This window comes from Lichenostomus cassidix, chromosome 12 (assembly GCF_008360975.1).
Source record: "Lichenostomus cassidix isolate B80296 chromosome 12, HeHo_3.0, whole genome shotgun sequence".
Taxonomy (NCBI): domain Eukaryota; kingdom Metazoa; phylum Chordata; class Aves; order Passeriformes; family Meliphagidae; genus Lichenostomus; species Lichenostomus cassidix.
Window position 1 is genome coordinate 10,773,673 of NC_139493.1, and position 16,298 is coordinate 10,789,970.

At 48.4% G+C, this 16,298-nt stretch overlaps 1 protein-coding gene across 6 annotated transcripts in view; it reads right to left on the reverse strand.

The window, feature by feature from the left end:
- Positions 1-5,312: 5,312 nt before the first annotated feature.
- The window catches only part of MGLL (monoglyceride lipase), a 100,891-nt gene continuing 89,905 nt past the window's right edge, over positions 5,313-16,298 (reverse strand). For all 6 annotated transcript variants that reach the window (XM_085072602.1, XM_085072601.1, XM_085072600.1 and 3 more), the window contains 3 exons: positions 15,627-15,716; positions 9,985-10,200; positions 5,313-9,042 (listed from right to left, as the gene is read on the reverse strand). In XM_085072602.1, coding sequence (XP_084928728.1) covers positions 8,917-9,042; positions 9,985-10,200; positions 15,627-15,716 — 432 coding nt within the window. In that variant the 3' untranslated portion in view covers positions 5,313-8,916. The remainder of the gene's footprint in view (positions 9,043-9,984; positions 10,201-15,626; positions 15,717-16,298) is intronic.

Genomic DNA, 16,298 nt, shown 5'->3' on the forward strand with positions numbered 1-16,298 from the left:
GTTGCTCTGGGCTGTTGCTAAAAGGTAACTTGTCTTTCCCTTTCTTCACGTCATCTAGTCCCCCTGTCATTGCTGACTTTCCATTAAATCCAAGGATGGAGATTTCTCAGCCTCTGTGCTTCACTACTCTGACTTGTTCAGTGTACTGCTGGAGTCTGAAGCATGTGTTTTTTCCAAAACCTTGACTCTGCTGAAGTGCCTGGGCAGTCCTTCCTCTCTGAGGACACAGGCGCTTGTTTTCTTGTCTGCTTTGTCGTATGCCTGGGTGGCTACAATTGTTTGGGTAAACGGAGCTGCCTGTGCAGCCCCTGTTGACTTCAGAGCGTGACTGGCATTCAGGGAACAAGCATCCATCTTGTCCCTGTTGCTCTGTGTAGGAACATGCAATTTTCGGAGAGAAGATACTGACATCTGAATGACTAATGCTGTTGAAGAGAGGACTTAGAAAAGTTCAAGGCTTAATCAGGTTTTTGGGACTCAGCAAACAGTGCACACAAGGAGCAGCACTGTGCTGTGAGAGCCTGGAGTAAAGGATGAGCCTCTGCAAGAGGCTTGAGCTGTTCCTGTTGTACTGTCATGGTCAAACTGGAGCTGGCACTTCCCACGTAGCAACTCTCAGTCAGTGTTGTTGACAGACTCATCTGCTCAGGGTGACACTGTTTTTGTCTCTTGCTGTGGGCAGCCTGGCAAAGCCCATAGCAGGCTTGGGAGCTGGAATGTGTCTGTGCTCAGCTCCCAGGGAGGAGTGAGCCTGGCTAGGACTGGTGATGGGAAACCATGGCTTGGCTTGGTTCTCTGCTCACAGCGGGTGGCTGTGCTGAAGAGCAGGTTTTTTGTTTTACCTTCTAAGCTAAAACAGATTTCATGTAACAAATTCCTGAAGATGAGAGGCCACACCAGCAAACCATTTATCAGAGCTGGGGCCTGTTTTGAATAAAGGTGCTGGCTCTGCTGGGGTTGCTGCCTGCCTTGGGGAAGTGCCGAGAGAGAAGGACAAAGAGAGCCCTTTTGTAGGCTGCAAATGGTTTCAAGGGCTTTAGGTTGGAAGTTGGAGGAGGGTTTTTGGCAATGACCAAGGCAAGGGCTGCAGAGGTGCAGTTAATTAGGGAACAGCAGCCACATTGGGGTGCAGCTGTGGACATGCAGATCCTTAAGCCAAAGGCAAGCTATGAACTTCAAGCTTACATGTGATCAGCATGTGGGGAAAAGGGGACAAGAATGCTCATGCCCTTTGTTTTCCCTTGCTGTGGTTAACTGTAAGCCTACAAGTGCAGGGCAAGGTTTGAAGGGCATTTCAGCAGATTAAGGAAAGCCTTGGAAGAGAATCAGTACCATGCAAACAACTAGCTCTGGTCCCAAGGGTCTGGCTGCCAGTTCCCAAAATAAGCTCTGAAAATGAGTGTGAGAGTTTTCCTCTCCTTCCTCCTGTTACCAGCAGAGCAAGCTCAAGGGGAAAGAGAGCAGGACTGAAATTGAAATCTGCTTGCTCCTGACAGCAGCAGTCTGCTGTGTTCGCTGGTATGGCAGAAGGCAAGGCTGTTGCTTTGGCATGTTGGGTTAGGAAAAGGAAGTGAAGAGAGTGCTGTGGTGTGGCCAGATGCTTCTGTTCATGGGCTCAGGGTAGAGTAGATTTGCTTCAAAATAACTTGATGTAGCACTCCCATGGAGGAAACCGGGCTGGTCTGTGTTGCACTGCAATGTCATTAAACTCCAGTAAGGAAAAATGGCTCCCTCTTTATTCCTTTATCATTTCTTTATGAGCCAGGGTCATCCCAGTACCATTTGTACAAGACTGTGACAGTGATGAACTGTTTGAGGCAGGCTGTGCAGAGACCTACTCTGAGGGAAGGCAAGTGTATTAGCTACTGCTGCTTGAGATGTGCTTTAGGAGATGAAGGCTGATCTTTCATATCAAGGCTAAGTTGACATTGTATCTCTCCCTTCTGCTCAGAAGGGTTTATTCTAACACATTCTTGGCACAGCAAAGCAGAACTACCAATATTTCTATGAATTTTATTAAGCTTGCTTCCGTAACAGGAGCCAGCAATCTGCTCTCTAGAACTCCTTCCATCGCCCTTCTCCCTGCATCTAAAACTAAAAATTATCCAGGAGTTTCATAAGAAGTTTGTTGGTGGCAAGTTCTATCTCCTTCCCTTTTCCAAAGGCTCTCTTTGAGAAGCAGAAAATGCTTCAGGGGAGTTGTTTCCTGCTGTGCTTCTCTGGTCTGAGTGCCAGTCGGGCACAGCATCTTCAAAGCTGTTCAAAGTGCTGGCTGTGGCCACACTGCTCCTGGGGTGAGGGGTGACTGCTCCTGCTCTTCCTGGGGGCAGGGGAGGTGGTATTTCTTATTTCCTGATTTTGTGACCTTTCCCAGTCGGGTGTGCAATTCAACAACAGCCTTCCCAGTCTGGAAGCTCACAAGGGGCCAGTACTTCTTGCTCTGCTGGCCACAGTGCTCGTGGTACTACAGTGAGGCACGCCAGGCTCACATGCCAACTCCAGCCTTTACTGGGGATCCAGCACTCACCAGTCACACAAGTGCCCCCGGGCTGGGTTTTAGCACCGAGCAGCCTCAGCATGGGATGTACATAAGCTCAGCATGGGAGGAAAGGACTTGGTGTTAAAAGTGCACGGGTTGAGCCCTGGAAGCTTTTGATGTGACAAAGACAAGGGCTGCCCTGTGCAGCCCACAGGGAGGGTGGCTCACTGCTGTCACTGCAGCACGAGGCTGACCCTGCATTCCAGCCAGAGGGAAAAACTGATTTTTTTCCTCTGCATGGGGAGCCAGAGTTGTTTATTTCTAGCATGTGGATATCTTCTGCTCCAGGGCTCACTGTGTCTGCCTGCAGAGAGCTTTGCTGGTGTTGCCATTGCTTTTTTTTTTTAACTGTAAATGAAGACAAGATGCTGACCTAGAGGCTGCTGACTTTGGGAGGGCTGGAAAGCCCAGCTTTTCCTGGGGCTTTGAATCATGCCAGGATTTACTGTGCTTTGGCAGAGGTTTTCTTGCCTTTGGTCATGGACCTTCCACAACTGACAAGGTACCACTTGTCCTTTGCCCCTGAGCTGCCCTTCCTTCCCATCTGCCATTCTTGTCTTTGTGTGTTTTCTTAGAAGACAAGTGTTTTCCATGCTTGACATCTTGCCCTCCCATCGACTCCCCTCAGGCCATGCAGCTTTCTTTGCCAAGTTTCCTTTGGATAGCACATATCATGCGATCTATGCAAACCCTTAATTGATCTCTTAGGAATTGTTTTTCATCTGAATTCCTGGAATGTTTCCATACACTGAAGAGTTTCCTCCGGAGGGAAGGGAAATTAATCCCGTGTCCCTCCCTCTTGAGAAGTGGTGGCCATGGGAAGGCTGGTTGTTTGCCTTGTGCCTGTTGGGAGGTGTGGGTTCTGCAGTGTTTGCTCACAGTCGTGGTGGCTTTGCTTAATAAGGCAGAGCTGTTGGGAGAGCAGCAGGAAGGTGAGCAGCAGCTCCACATCAGATGGAGAAAGAGAGCATCCCAGACAGATAAGCTGGGAGAACATTACCCTCTTCTGTGTGCAAAGGAGACCTGTGGAGAGAAGAGCAAATGGATCAACACCCCCCAGCCCATTCTGAGGGGCTGGGTGAGCAGGAGTGGTGCTGGCAGGAGGCCAGGCTGCAGCGTGTGTGTGGCACTGGTGGTGTCTGGTAGCGTGGTGGCACCTGCACAACCCTTCAGCTCCATCTCCCTTTCCCTGTGATGAAATTCTGCCTGAAGCCAAGCAGGGGCAGTGGCAGGTGGAGGGGTGCAAGTCCCTGCTCACCCCCAGCAGCAGCTCTGCAGTGGATTGCAGCCCCACTTCTCCCTCCTCTGATGCTTAACCAGCAGCACATGGAAGTGAAGCACTGTGGGTTATGTGCTGAGCAGATCTGAATTAAAATTCCTCACCACTCCCTGGAGCTGCAGCCTTTGCTCTCAGTGCCTGAGCCTGGCCTGGCTGATGTGCTGTGTGCTGCCAGAGGTCTGACAGAGGCATGACCCTGCTGCACTGTGACAAAGGGTGACACCTTTTGTTTTCTGTCCAGGGGTGACACAGGCTGTCTGCCCCTGCCAGGGTGACTGGAAAGGACTCCTAAGGAGCTCTCCCCCTCCCCCTGGCACTGCCCCGGCTCCTGCTTTACCATTTATTGGCTGATCCCCACCTTGTAGCAGCCCCAGAGCCAACCTTGGAAAACACAGGACCGAGGAGCACAGGCTGAAGGAAGAGAAAAAGGCAAAAGCTTCAGGGTTCCTGCAGACTCACAGGATCAGAGAAGAAGCACAGGCTAAAAACAGAAAGGCCACCTATGGCTGTGACAGCCCGCCTGGCACCAGGTGGTGACACTGGGAGAAGTGCACTGCCAGAACAGCTCCTTTGTGCTGGTGCTGCTCCCAGCCTTGTCCCCTCCCTCCTGTGCTCAGTCCCTGTCCCAGCACCATGGTGCACACCCTCCAGTGACCCTCAAAACTGATGAGCTTAATAAACCACCAAAATACCAGAAGAAAGAGCTGTGGACTTGCCAGCACTAAAGCAAATCTGTTACTACTATTGTTCCTTACTGGCATGGTGTGCCTGCTGGCTTGGTGAAAAGCCTCAGCTCTGTTGTCTGTGTTCATGTGCATCAAAGTCCTTGGCCAGAGCTTCTGACACAGAGCCTACACAGGGCTGCAGAAGGAGAATATTATTCTCTTTAGTGACTAGAGGCATAAGGAAGATGAAATGAGTTGTTGAAGGTTGGAGGTTGGGTCTGGTGCTGCTCATGACTCTGACCAGAGAGCTGGGACATGAACATACTGTCTTGTTTTGGAGTGTGAGGGGCTGGGGAGCTCTTACACACAAGTGACTTGTCCTGAAATGGGCGTGGGGAGGAGAGCAGGAGGGAACCTTGTGGCTGCTCTTTGCCCCAGCCCCAGTCTGTGGGGCAATGTGGGGCACTCTGACAGCACCAGCCCTGGGTCTGGATGGACCAGGGGCTCTTGCAGCATCTGGGCACTGCCTGGGAGCTGAGAGCATCAAAGCCACTCCCCAGCCTGATCTGCAGTCACAGCTGGGGACAAAAGGCAGGATTTAATCAGCAGCTGCTCCTGGCCACTGTGCAGATGCTTCCTGTTGGAACTGGGTTTAGTTCAGGGCCAACATCATGTTTTAATGGGCTTGTAAAAGCATGGGAACCAGGTCTTGAAGCAGGCTGAGTTTGCCTGGTACTGCATGTCCTCCACCAGCTCCACAGTATTGATCAATCTGGGGTGTGGGAAGCACTTTGGAATGGTCACCAATGATGCCCTCAGACACGCTCAGTTCAGAAAACATAACTTTATTATTAGTTGCAATATACATTGTATTCCTTTAAGAATCCTAAACTTGTATATGGTTTTTCCACTGAAAATACATGTGTATGTATATATGTTTTTATATATGTATATATATATATATATAAATGTATTTTATTGAACTGGAACACAACAGAACAAGAGAGACAACCTCAGGAATTACTTGTAAAAGGAAATGTGATCCCAACGGGTTTGTGCTGGCAGTGTGCTAAGGTGAGTGGTATAAAAAGAACAGGCTAAATAGAAAACATGATGTGTTAGGCAGTGGGGAATGGCCTCTCAGTGCTACAGGTGGTGATATATACAGTAGTTACACGTTGCTATTGCTCAGTCATGAATGCCACCTATTCTCCAAGGCAGACCAGACCCTGGCTCTGCACAGCAACATTCGTAAGGCTGGCTGTGCTCCCTGCAAGTGGTACCTGCCAGTTGGAAATAGAGTGTAATTACATTTCCCTCAGCAGCTGCTCTGCTCACTGCTAATCTGGTCAGCCAAGGAAGAATTCCTCTGGGGCTTGGTGAAACCTAACTGGGTCAGTATAAAAGAGCTTACAGGCAGGGGAAGGGATCAGCAACAGCAGTGAGAGCTGAAACGTGCAGATCAGTGTCTCACCTGGCCCAGGCTGATTTGTTCCTGGCTCCTTCCTGCTGCCATTATTTCCCCACCTGCCAAGGAGCTGTGGCCCCTCTCTGCTCGGCAGCCAGCCCAGGGCTGTGTGGGGTCAGCGAGGGCAGTGCCTGGCTTCTTTTGGATAGGTTTCCCTGTGTCAATTGCCTCAGAAGGTAACTCTTCAGAAAACTGGCTGAGGGTGGCAATACCTGCTGCTGTGCCATGGCTTTGGGCTTGCTTGGCTTTTTTGTTGCTGTTCTTTGCAGGTTTTGTTTGTTAACCTCTTTTTCAAACACAGCCTACCCAGGCTGTGTGCCACTGCTGAGCTTAGCTATAGACAGAGGGACAAGGCTTCCCCAGATCAATGTAATTTGTTTTCCTTTATTTCTGTTCAGCTGCAGATGTTTCTTGGGTGAAAGGACACATTTTAGCAAAGGCACTGACAACAGACTTTCCTCTGCCTGAAGCCAGGTTGGAGGGAGCAGACGGGCTCTGACCTTTCTGCTGAAGGGTCACTTCCCTCTCCCCTCCTGCAAAGTGCTTGTCAGTTTGGAAGGGATGTAAAGAATGTGGGCATTGATTTACTCCTCCTGACTTCCTCAAGAAAAGTGCTTTCAAAAATCCTATCCTTAAATCATCATCTTGCTACTACCCCCGCAATGTCTGTCACCTCTGGATCACACCCACTTGTTTCCCCTTCCAGCTGAAGAAGCAGGTGAGATTTATCACTGCTGTAGTGTTTCTCTTCTTGCTGTCTTTCTCTACCAGCATCTGGTCAGGAGGGAGCTTGCTCAGGCAAAAGATGTTGCCCCAGGACAAGCTTCTGGAAGATGGAAAGTGGGTGACCTGCACATTGCTCCTTCCCAGAGTGTCACCAGAGGTTTACCAGGGGCTGCTGAGGACAGCTGATTGCACTGGAATAATATTTCAGTAAAAAACTGGCATTGCTGGGAGAACTACAGCTCATTCCTCTCTTTAGAGGCAAGAAATACAAATGCCAAAGTGCCTGGATCAACCTGTATAAAAGAGCTTCCCTGACTCGGGCCCCTTAGGGCAACTACAAGGACACAACCTGCATCCACACATATTTCATCCATCCACATTGGGGCTGAATGGGACTGAGCCCTGATTCTGACTGTTATTGCACAGAGGTCCCTTTCCTGAACCTTGCCAGAGCTGCTTCCAAAGGAAAAAGAGTGTCACAGGAGTGTCACAGGAGGGACCCAGCCCTGGGGACAGCAGCTCAAGACACAGCCATGGTTCCTGCTGCTGCCAGGGAAGGCAGTAAGGGCTGGTTTGTCACTGGGGGAGATGCCCCACTCTCTCATAGTGCAACATCTGCATTCTCTTCTTGCAAAACTGGAGGGAGAGGTGCAGGTTAAACCCCTTCCCCTTGGATAGTGCCAGGAAGTTATTCATGCTGAGGGCCATCAGAAATCAGCCTGCACAGCCACCCTGTCATCACTCTGCAGCTTTTACTGTGTCAGTGCAATGACTCTGCTCTAATCCAGGGTCTAAACTCTTTCCCCTCACCCTGCTGCTAGCAGACACTCCAGGCAGCTAGGATTTGGTTTACCTGCACCACAGGCCAAGCCCACAAGCTCCTCCAGGGCAGCTTATCCAGCAGGGTCTGTGGATCCCCCAGTACAGCAAGGTAGAGGTTGGATGGATGATCACACCCCACACCCTGCCTTCAGCTCCCCATGTGTCCCAAAGGGCTGAGCTGAGCCCCTCAGTGATCTACCAGTGCTGATCAGGAGGAGACTGGGATGAGCTTGGACAGGATCTCTGCTCATGCTGTGGGTCTCCTGCTAAACCAGTGGACCATGAGGACACCCACTGCTACTCCCCACCCACCAGATGCTCTGCACTTCTCTCTAGCATTATTTTCAGGACATTTTCCAACTGATGAAGGAAAACAACAGATTATGACTGTAAAGTTATGGTGAGAGGACTGGATCCTGGTAGGACAACATTGTTCCTTGCCAAGAGAAGGAATGATTAACTCCTTCTTTACTCTCCTCCCATTTCTTCCCCAGCTTCCAGCCACCTCTATATACATCATATATTATATTACTATATTCTTTTATAACTTTGACTTTGCTTTTTCAGTTTCAGTAGCACAAGTGATTAATTCCAAAGAAAATAAAGAAGAGTAACAAACAAAAAAAGGAAGGAAAGAAAGACCCTGTCCCTAGGAATATTTACAGAATAGTTCATCTTGCAGATGAGATGGGGTTTGACATTGGGAAAAGCATGGGAATTGAATGTGCTAAGTGGGTTTGATTCCACATTCTGGCTTTTCCCTCTGGGATCCTGCTCTGATGATGAAAATCAAAGCACTGTTCCACATGCTTTCCCCGAGTGCAAACTTGCAGAGGACGTGCAGGGCGGCGGGGGAGGCATCTCTGTGCTCTCCCCTGGCCTGGTCTGCTTAAAAAGGTAGTATCCAAAGGGGTCTGATCTTGAAAATCAGCCTTTCACCTTCAGAGAACTGTCAGCTCCATGTTTAGCCTCTCCTCATCACCCAGCACCTTCGTTTAGTGCTCTCCCCTCAAGGAGCAGGGTTTTTAAGGTACTGGATGGTGGGGACAAGGGATGCACCTGCATCAAAACCATGAAGTGGAAGATACTGATTTCTTTTACACACCCATAATTATTGCAGTATAAACACACCCCTGTCACCCCAGTAAAAGCAGAGAAGGGGAAGCTGTGGGGAAAGTTTGGTGGGTGAGGGGCATCCCACAGCTATCAATTCTAATTCTTCTCCAAATTAGGGCAATGGCCATTTTCAACAGCAAATAATGCCCCACCCTGTGCCTCTTCCCCCACCCTCCCTTATGTTGTGCGTGATAAAATATCCCAAGAATCCCTCCGTGTTAGATTTTTTCCCGAGAGATTTCTAATAAGAAAAACATCTATTCCCAGAAAACCCTAGTAAGAGCTGCAAATGCAATCGCTCTTAAGTGTGGCTGGTTTCCCCAGCTGCTGAGACCTTCTGGCCAATCCATGTCAGTATTTCTGTGAAGACAGAGGTAGAGACCTCAGGCAGCTCTTTGTGGAGGGCATGATAAGCTTCCTCATACACCTGCAACCAGAGAGAGAGTAGAGGTTAGCACAGATAAAATAAATCTGTATAAAAAAACAGCCTTCAGTCCCCTCTTGTCAACACCCACAGGTCTGATAAATCCTGCCCACAACTTGTCAGTTTTTTTCTGAGATGTAGCAGGTTATGAAATCAAGGAGATGCCACTGGTGGTGCTGGCCCTCAATAAGCAGAAAGGTGTTGGCATTGCAGCCTGACATCTGTGGGTACCAGAGCACCCTGCTGCCCTTTAGGAACATAATGCATGTCCCAGCCCCATCCATTTCTTGCTTCTAATCCCACCAAGGAGGAAATACTTATCATGCCCTTGGAGTGTAAAGGACAATAGGGGATGTTCCCATCATGCCTTGTGCAATTTTACTCCTTTTATGCTCAGACTATCCAGTTATTTTTCTGATGACAAAAGCTTTCCCTTGGTCTCCCTGTCTCTCTTTCAGGTTTATTCATGTGCTAACAATTGGTTAATCAGCTGTGGCTCTCTTGAAATGAGCAGATGTGAAGTGGCTTTTGTTGCCCAGTGTTTTGGAAAGACCTCCCTGCACCTTTACATGCTGGGACATGAGGTGAGGCTGGTGCTTGCACCACTGGCATTGTTCAGAAGAGCTTTTAGGGTCAACACTTTTCCTGCTTGCTCTACTTCTACACCAAGCTGCTTCATGTCCAAGACACCCTCTAGGTACACAGGTCTGGAGGTGACCCACTACCCTCTGCCCCCAGCCTGGCTGTAGCTGGTGAAAGGCCACCACACCGAGCCCAGGGAGGGCTGAGCTTGGGCTCCCTCCTACTGAAAAAGGCTGTCACCTGCCCAGCCTCACCAATCCATCAGCTCTCTGGAGGTCAGCAGGCTCCCTACCCCTCACAGTCCCTCATTCTCAGGCCAACACTGACAGCATAATCTCCTAACAATCAAGAAAGCAAGATGACCTTGAGTGTTTTGTCCTGGCTCTGCACTGTGTCCATCAGTAAATAGGAGCCTCTGATATCACAAAGCTTGTCGGAAGAGCCGTGTAGCACCAGGATGGGCAGAGTCAGCTTGGGCAGAGCTCTCTCAATTCTGGCAATGGCATTCATCAGTTGGATGACAAAGGAAACCTTCATGCCACCGTGGTAGACCAAGGGATCAGATGTGTAAGACTCCATCTGGCAGGGAGAAAGAGGTAATTTAAGATTAGTGATATTTCATGCAGATGAAAAAAAGCAAGAGTCAGGCTGCAAGAGCAGCCTGGCAGTGAAGAATCTCTTCCCTTGGCTTGCACAGTTATTTCCTATTCTCTCATGACATCCTGCCATCAGAGCCAAGGTCAGGGTCTTTACTGTGGCTTCCCAGCACTGCTCTTCACTGCATGTTTCTCTCTCACACCACTAGAAAATATTCAAGCCCTTTGAAAGGAGCTCCTGCAGGGAAACAACCAGTGTCAGACAAAGGCCATTCCTACAGGGGCACCTGCCTGCATTTTTCTCCTCTGCTGTGCCCTTCTGTCTTTCCAATGTGGTATCTTTTCTACAGAGGGTTCTTCAGACTGTATTATTGCAAAGCTGATGTTCTCCAGGCCCTTATCCTCTCTGCTGAAGGCTCAAATGTTCTCTTTCCCTGTCTGGGGGTGGAACCCATGACCTACACCTACAGACAACTGACACTTGTGACTGCAAAGCCAAGGGGTCATCTCTGCCTGCAAAGTGTGACCAACAAGGCAGCAAATGATGGTATCAGGTGGTAGGCAAAACAAAGCAGTCAACAACTTGCTCAGCCAGACTGTGAGGGGATAAAAATGCACAAGAGCTGGTGCAGAAAGTTGCTAGGAAGGAATAGTTACTGCAGCAGGCAAATCTACAGTAAATATTTGTATACTGTATGTGCAGACTGCCCACACAGCCCCCACCATCGCAATATTTGCCAGAATGCTTTGATTATGGGCTGGTCTCTGGCTCAGCCTCCAGTTTCTCCCAACCCTGGCAGATGTTTATAGAAATGATGGTTATTTATAGGTTTGCTGAAAACAGTCTCCTCCTCTCCTCACAGGCAGGGAGGTAGGAGGTAGGAGGTGACCCAACAGGCCACCCAGGGACATGCAGCCATGTGTAGGTGTAGGCACAGGCAGGCACTGCAGGGCAGTGTGGACAGAAAGGTTTTGGGATGGATTGTGCCTTCAGTTCCCTTGAGATGAGATTCTCAGGGTGGCAGAAGAACAGTACATTGTGGGGCTTTCCCACCTGGGGGTATTAATTTGCCCCAAGGGTTTAACTCCAGTTTCCCCTGTTGTCATCTCAAATGTGTGGAGCACAAAGCACTGGAAACACAGCTGGCAGTGAGGCACCCTGGTGCTTGCGAGTCTTTCCCCATCACTTTACTGCTTCAAGTCCCCACCATCTCCCACTGCTTGAATGCATGGTTCCCATCCTTTGATGCAGCAAGGGGAGGATGTGGGGGGAAATTTGGGACTATTAGTAGCTGACCCCCTTCAGATCCAGCCCACAGTACTGAGGATGGTCAGGGGAGGAACAGCTGTAGATCCACTCCACTTTGTGTTGGAATTGAAGAAATTCAAGTTATCATAGAACTCACTTAGGGATCCTTGGATGAGGTACATATTTCCAGGATTTGATTAAGCCCATTGCTGTATTTTGGTCTCTGTGCAGGATCATGGCTGAGGGGTAATTTTTGGCAGGGAGACAAAGATAATCATCCCAGCTCATTGTATTACACATAGTACCTCCCTTTTGAAGAAGCAAGTACTCGCTGAAGGTCTGGAAAACTGCTTGTAAGAGGCAACAGCAAAGATGAGACTGTGGTTAAGGCACTGAGACATGCTGAACATCCTCTGCTCCTGCTAATGGCCCTGGGAGCAGAGGGTGAACAGCACATGGTCCCTGTGGCTCCACATGGACCCAATGCCCAACCAGCTTGTCGGTGCAGAAACCTGCACCTGCATCTTTCATCCCCTACACTGTTCAGCTGTACCTTCCCTGCTCTCCAAAGTCCTTCAAACAGGGCCAGAAGCTGCCTGTGTTTAGAAAGAATTGTCCCTTCATGAATGTGCTCATGGAAAATGTTCAGCTTTGACTTCCAGAACACCAAGCACCTGTGTGGTGCAGCTCACTCTCCCACTGGCAGCTGGGTGCACCCTGATATTCTCAGCCAAACATGGGGACTTTTCATCAGCTTTTTGAGCAAAACTACTGTGTTGCACTGGCAACTTATCAACTGGCTTCAGCTTAATCTGGACCTATGTCACAGCGCTGTGCTGCAGCAACACAGCTTTGAGATGGGTAGGTTTTATTATTTTTTAGGTTAGTGGTTTTTTTTTTTTAATTGAATGCAATAAATAAGAAACTTTGCAGGAGGGATTCAGGAGGGATGGGTGTAAACGGGTTTCTTTCTTTCTTTCCCTTGTTGTCTGAAGGAATGGGGATTTTTTAGCTACTGAGGAGCCAATAAATATTTTGTGCAGATGATGGCAGGAGAAAAAAACAACTCAATCCCAACCCAGACTGATGAGGACTGCAGGGGCAGTATCCTGTTCCCAGTCAATGAACGGGAATCCTTGTCAGAATTAATGCTCAGCAGTAGCTCATTGGGGAAGGAGGGAAAGACAGGGAATGGCCTTTAAATTCTGCAGGCTACAATCTGCAAACCCTGCAAGCCCAAAGCTGTTGTTGCTGCACTGAGCTCTGAGAGGGAGCAAGAACAGAAGGTGATCCCAGGAGAGCCTGACTGCTTCCAGACACGGTCAGGCAAAGGCTCTCCAGGGTCTTTCACAACAGCTCTTTTTATCTGTATGTAATTCTAAGACAGAAGCAACCATTAGGTTGCCCTGTTCAGAGGTTTGCATCTCCCCTTGCAGCCTCATCCTATATGGACTTTGCAGGATTAAGGCTAAAGTCAGGGGGACCATTCCACTGAGTCAACAGCAGCTAAAAAAGACTAATGAGGTAAAGAGGTTCCTGCCACTGTGATGTCATTCTTCCTCAGAATAACAGGACTGGTTTTTAAGGTTGCTTCTTGCTCTCTTTTGGCTCTCTTGTGTTTGATACAGCAAACATCAATCAAATATCATCCCGTGTTTCAGTCCCCACACCCTGAAGACAGCTTTCTGGGAACACAAACTCATTAGGAAAATCTTGGATGATGTCCCAAAAATGTTTCTAGTGAATAGAAAGCTGGTCTGGCAGGAGAATATGTGTAACATATAAATAATGGATGTTTCCAGCACACTGTGTGCTTTAAATCTGAGCATCTTGAATCCAAAAGGAGGGTGGAGTGTGCTTAGAGGCAGCCAGAGGACCAAAATGCTGTCTTGTCATCAGTAAGTGCCTGGAGCCACAAATGCTGGTGTTAGAAGGGGTCAGGAAAAGGCTTTACATCGCTATCCATAGCTGCTCTGTCAGCTGTGCGTTCATGTGCAGGTGAGCTGTGTCTCATTTGGAAGAGCTCTCCTTTCTAGGCTCTAATGAAGCAAACCTACACCTTTATCCACTGCAGAAAGCTCTCCCTTGCTCCTTGGAAAGGGAAGGGCTGAGGAAAAACAATGCTCCATGGAAGCTTTAGAGACTCGAAGTGTCACAGAGCAGATGAAGCAGCAGCAAATACGTGGTTAGAAAGACAACACAATAGCATTTATTATAAGGTGTGCCCAGTGGTTGCTGTGGTGATTCCTGACATCTCCGCAACACGGAAGTGCTCAGTCAATACTGTGCACCAATTTCAGGGAGCTCTCTGACACTTTCCAAGATGTATTATTACTCAGGATGTCCCCACATCATCGCTTTTCCCCTACAAATCTATCAAGTGCAGCAATAGCATCTTCCAGCAGAGGATCCAGCTCTTGGAGGTGTATTTAAAATATCCTTAAGGAGCAGCTGCAGCAGAGTTCAGGTGTCACATAACAAATCAGTGCAGAAGCAGGCAAAGACCCACATGTCCCAGCCATGATCACTCTTCAGGTAGGGAGCTAAGCTCTCCAATTCCTCTCCTCCTCCAGAGCACTGATTGCTTTTATCCTCTAAATACAAATGTAGATGTGAAAACCTTCCTCCATGTCATTTTAGTGAATTGATTGTCTAATTTAAACCTTTTCTGTGAATTATATGCAACAAGTCATGGCAGCTGAATGTAATTAAGAACAGGTTTCTACAGCTAGATTGGAGTCAGCCTTCTCCCCAAGCATATATTTTGTGCAGCCTCATATGGTACTTTCAAGCATATGTCACACAGTGCATCAGCGGATGCACATGATCTCGCTCCCTGCTAGCCCTGTCTTTTTTTCCTCAGCTCCTTGGATCTTTCCACCTCCAGCACAGTGCAATCTTGTGCTCTGTTCACAGATAAGTGAACTGAAAGTCATTGGAACAAAAACCCCTCTGGCGATGCCAAGAAACAAGCCTGAGCCTTGAGGCTATTCTGGGAGACTCTTTGCTTTCCAGTTTTCTGAATAGGTGAACCAATGATGTGGGCTATGCTGAGGCTGGATGCACTGCACTCACACAGATGCTGGCATCAGCTTTGTCCCTGACCCTTTCACCTCCAATTCTAATGCTGGTCCAGCTGCCTCCCCAGAGAAAGGCTATTTATTAACTCCTAGTTAAGGTATGAACTATTGCATAAACACCAGGAAAAATTACAGGATCTGTCAGTGAGATGTGAGCTGGTGTGGAGTACAGGAACAAGTGACCACTGCACCAGCAAAGCTCTTGAGACACCCTTGAGTGCCATTTTCTATAATTCAAGCTGATTTCTGAAATGCACCAAGTTCTGGGTCCAGCCTAATCACCTTAATTCACTTATATTTTGTATTTCTCTCCTTTCACCCCTCCCACAACAGTGATAAGGAAAACCCCTGGTTAGGTGGTGTTGCAGCAGTAGCAGTGACACCTGTTTTTGCAGTGATGGCATGAATAGGCTGACACTGTTATTGCCAGGAGTGAGTGTGAACAGGAGACAAGTCCCAGGCTACTGTGACACTACAAAAACTCAGCCCCGAGACAGTTCCATGCACAGTCACAGTGGTGAGGCTGGAGCTGTGTTGTTACAACAGCTGCTTCAAGTGCAGCTCCTTTAAGTATAATTCTTGGGTGCAGCATGAATATATCATTTGTTTGGAAAGGCTGTAGCAGAGTCAGAGTGTGATCCAGGAGACCTTGTAACAAGTTTTTTGGGACAAGCACGCTGTTTTCCTCTGCTTCACTGCATCTGGCACAACATGATCCTGGTTTGGAAGCAGGAAAACGAATCTCCTGGCCTGTAGGGTTTTGCATGATTTCACTGCAAAGAGCAGGGGTGGAAAAGTTGACTTTAGCAGTGTATTTGCAACCTGCCTGAGCTGGGTTTTGCTGCTGTAATGAGCGGTGGTGCAGCAGAGGCAAAGATGTGGCTCCCATGTGCTTCCCACTGCACTCACAGCTCTCTGTCATGGCTGGAACCCAGGGCAGCTGTGTCATCTTTCTACAGCAGCACAGATTTTGCTCTCCTGATTTAGCAAAACACCAGTGGGTTTTTCTAAAAGAGAAATGGCAGGACTGGGACAGGAGACCAACCATGCAGTGACTTTAAATGGCATTAAGGTTCTCACCTCTTTCTTGTTCCGGGAAATTGCATTTGGATCTATGGATCCCAGTGACAGGTTTGGGAGCACAAAGTTGAGCACTTTCGCTGCAAAAACCTGTGGGAGAGGAAAGGAAACAGTCAAAAGAGCCAGTTAGAGGAAGAGAGGGAACACAGAGGCCCAAATCCTGAGCTGATGGAAGTCAGCACAGGAGTTAAATAGTTGAGAATTGTCAGCTAACTCTGGAGAAAGATCTGTCCTATATTTAAAACATTTCTCTTAACGAGAAAAGTGTTTAAACTGCTCCTGGGAGCAGGGAGTGGGTGTGCTAGACTGAAATGCCGTCAGCTGTCCGTCCACATGCAGCAGCACAACTTCATTGTACTGTGCCTTTTCCTCATTCTCAAGTTAATTTCTGGAAAGGCCTCAGTTAAGCACTTTGATAGGAAAAGCTAATTTCCAACTCTTGGAGGACTGTTTTTTGGTGTTTTATTGCCCTTTCCTTGCTGCCACAGCTCTGATTTCAGGCTGCAGTGCATGAGTGGGGTGTGGTGCCATTTGCAGTAGTTGCCTAGGCTGCACTCATTTTGATAACCATATTCTCCAGGGAACCTGTAAATAAACAACAGCCAAGTGTGCATGCACTGGCTAAGGGAATCCATTGCTCACGCGTCTCCTGGGAACGACACACAAAAGCAT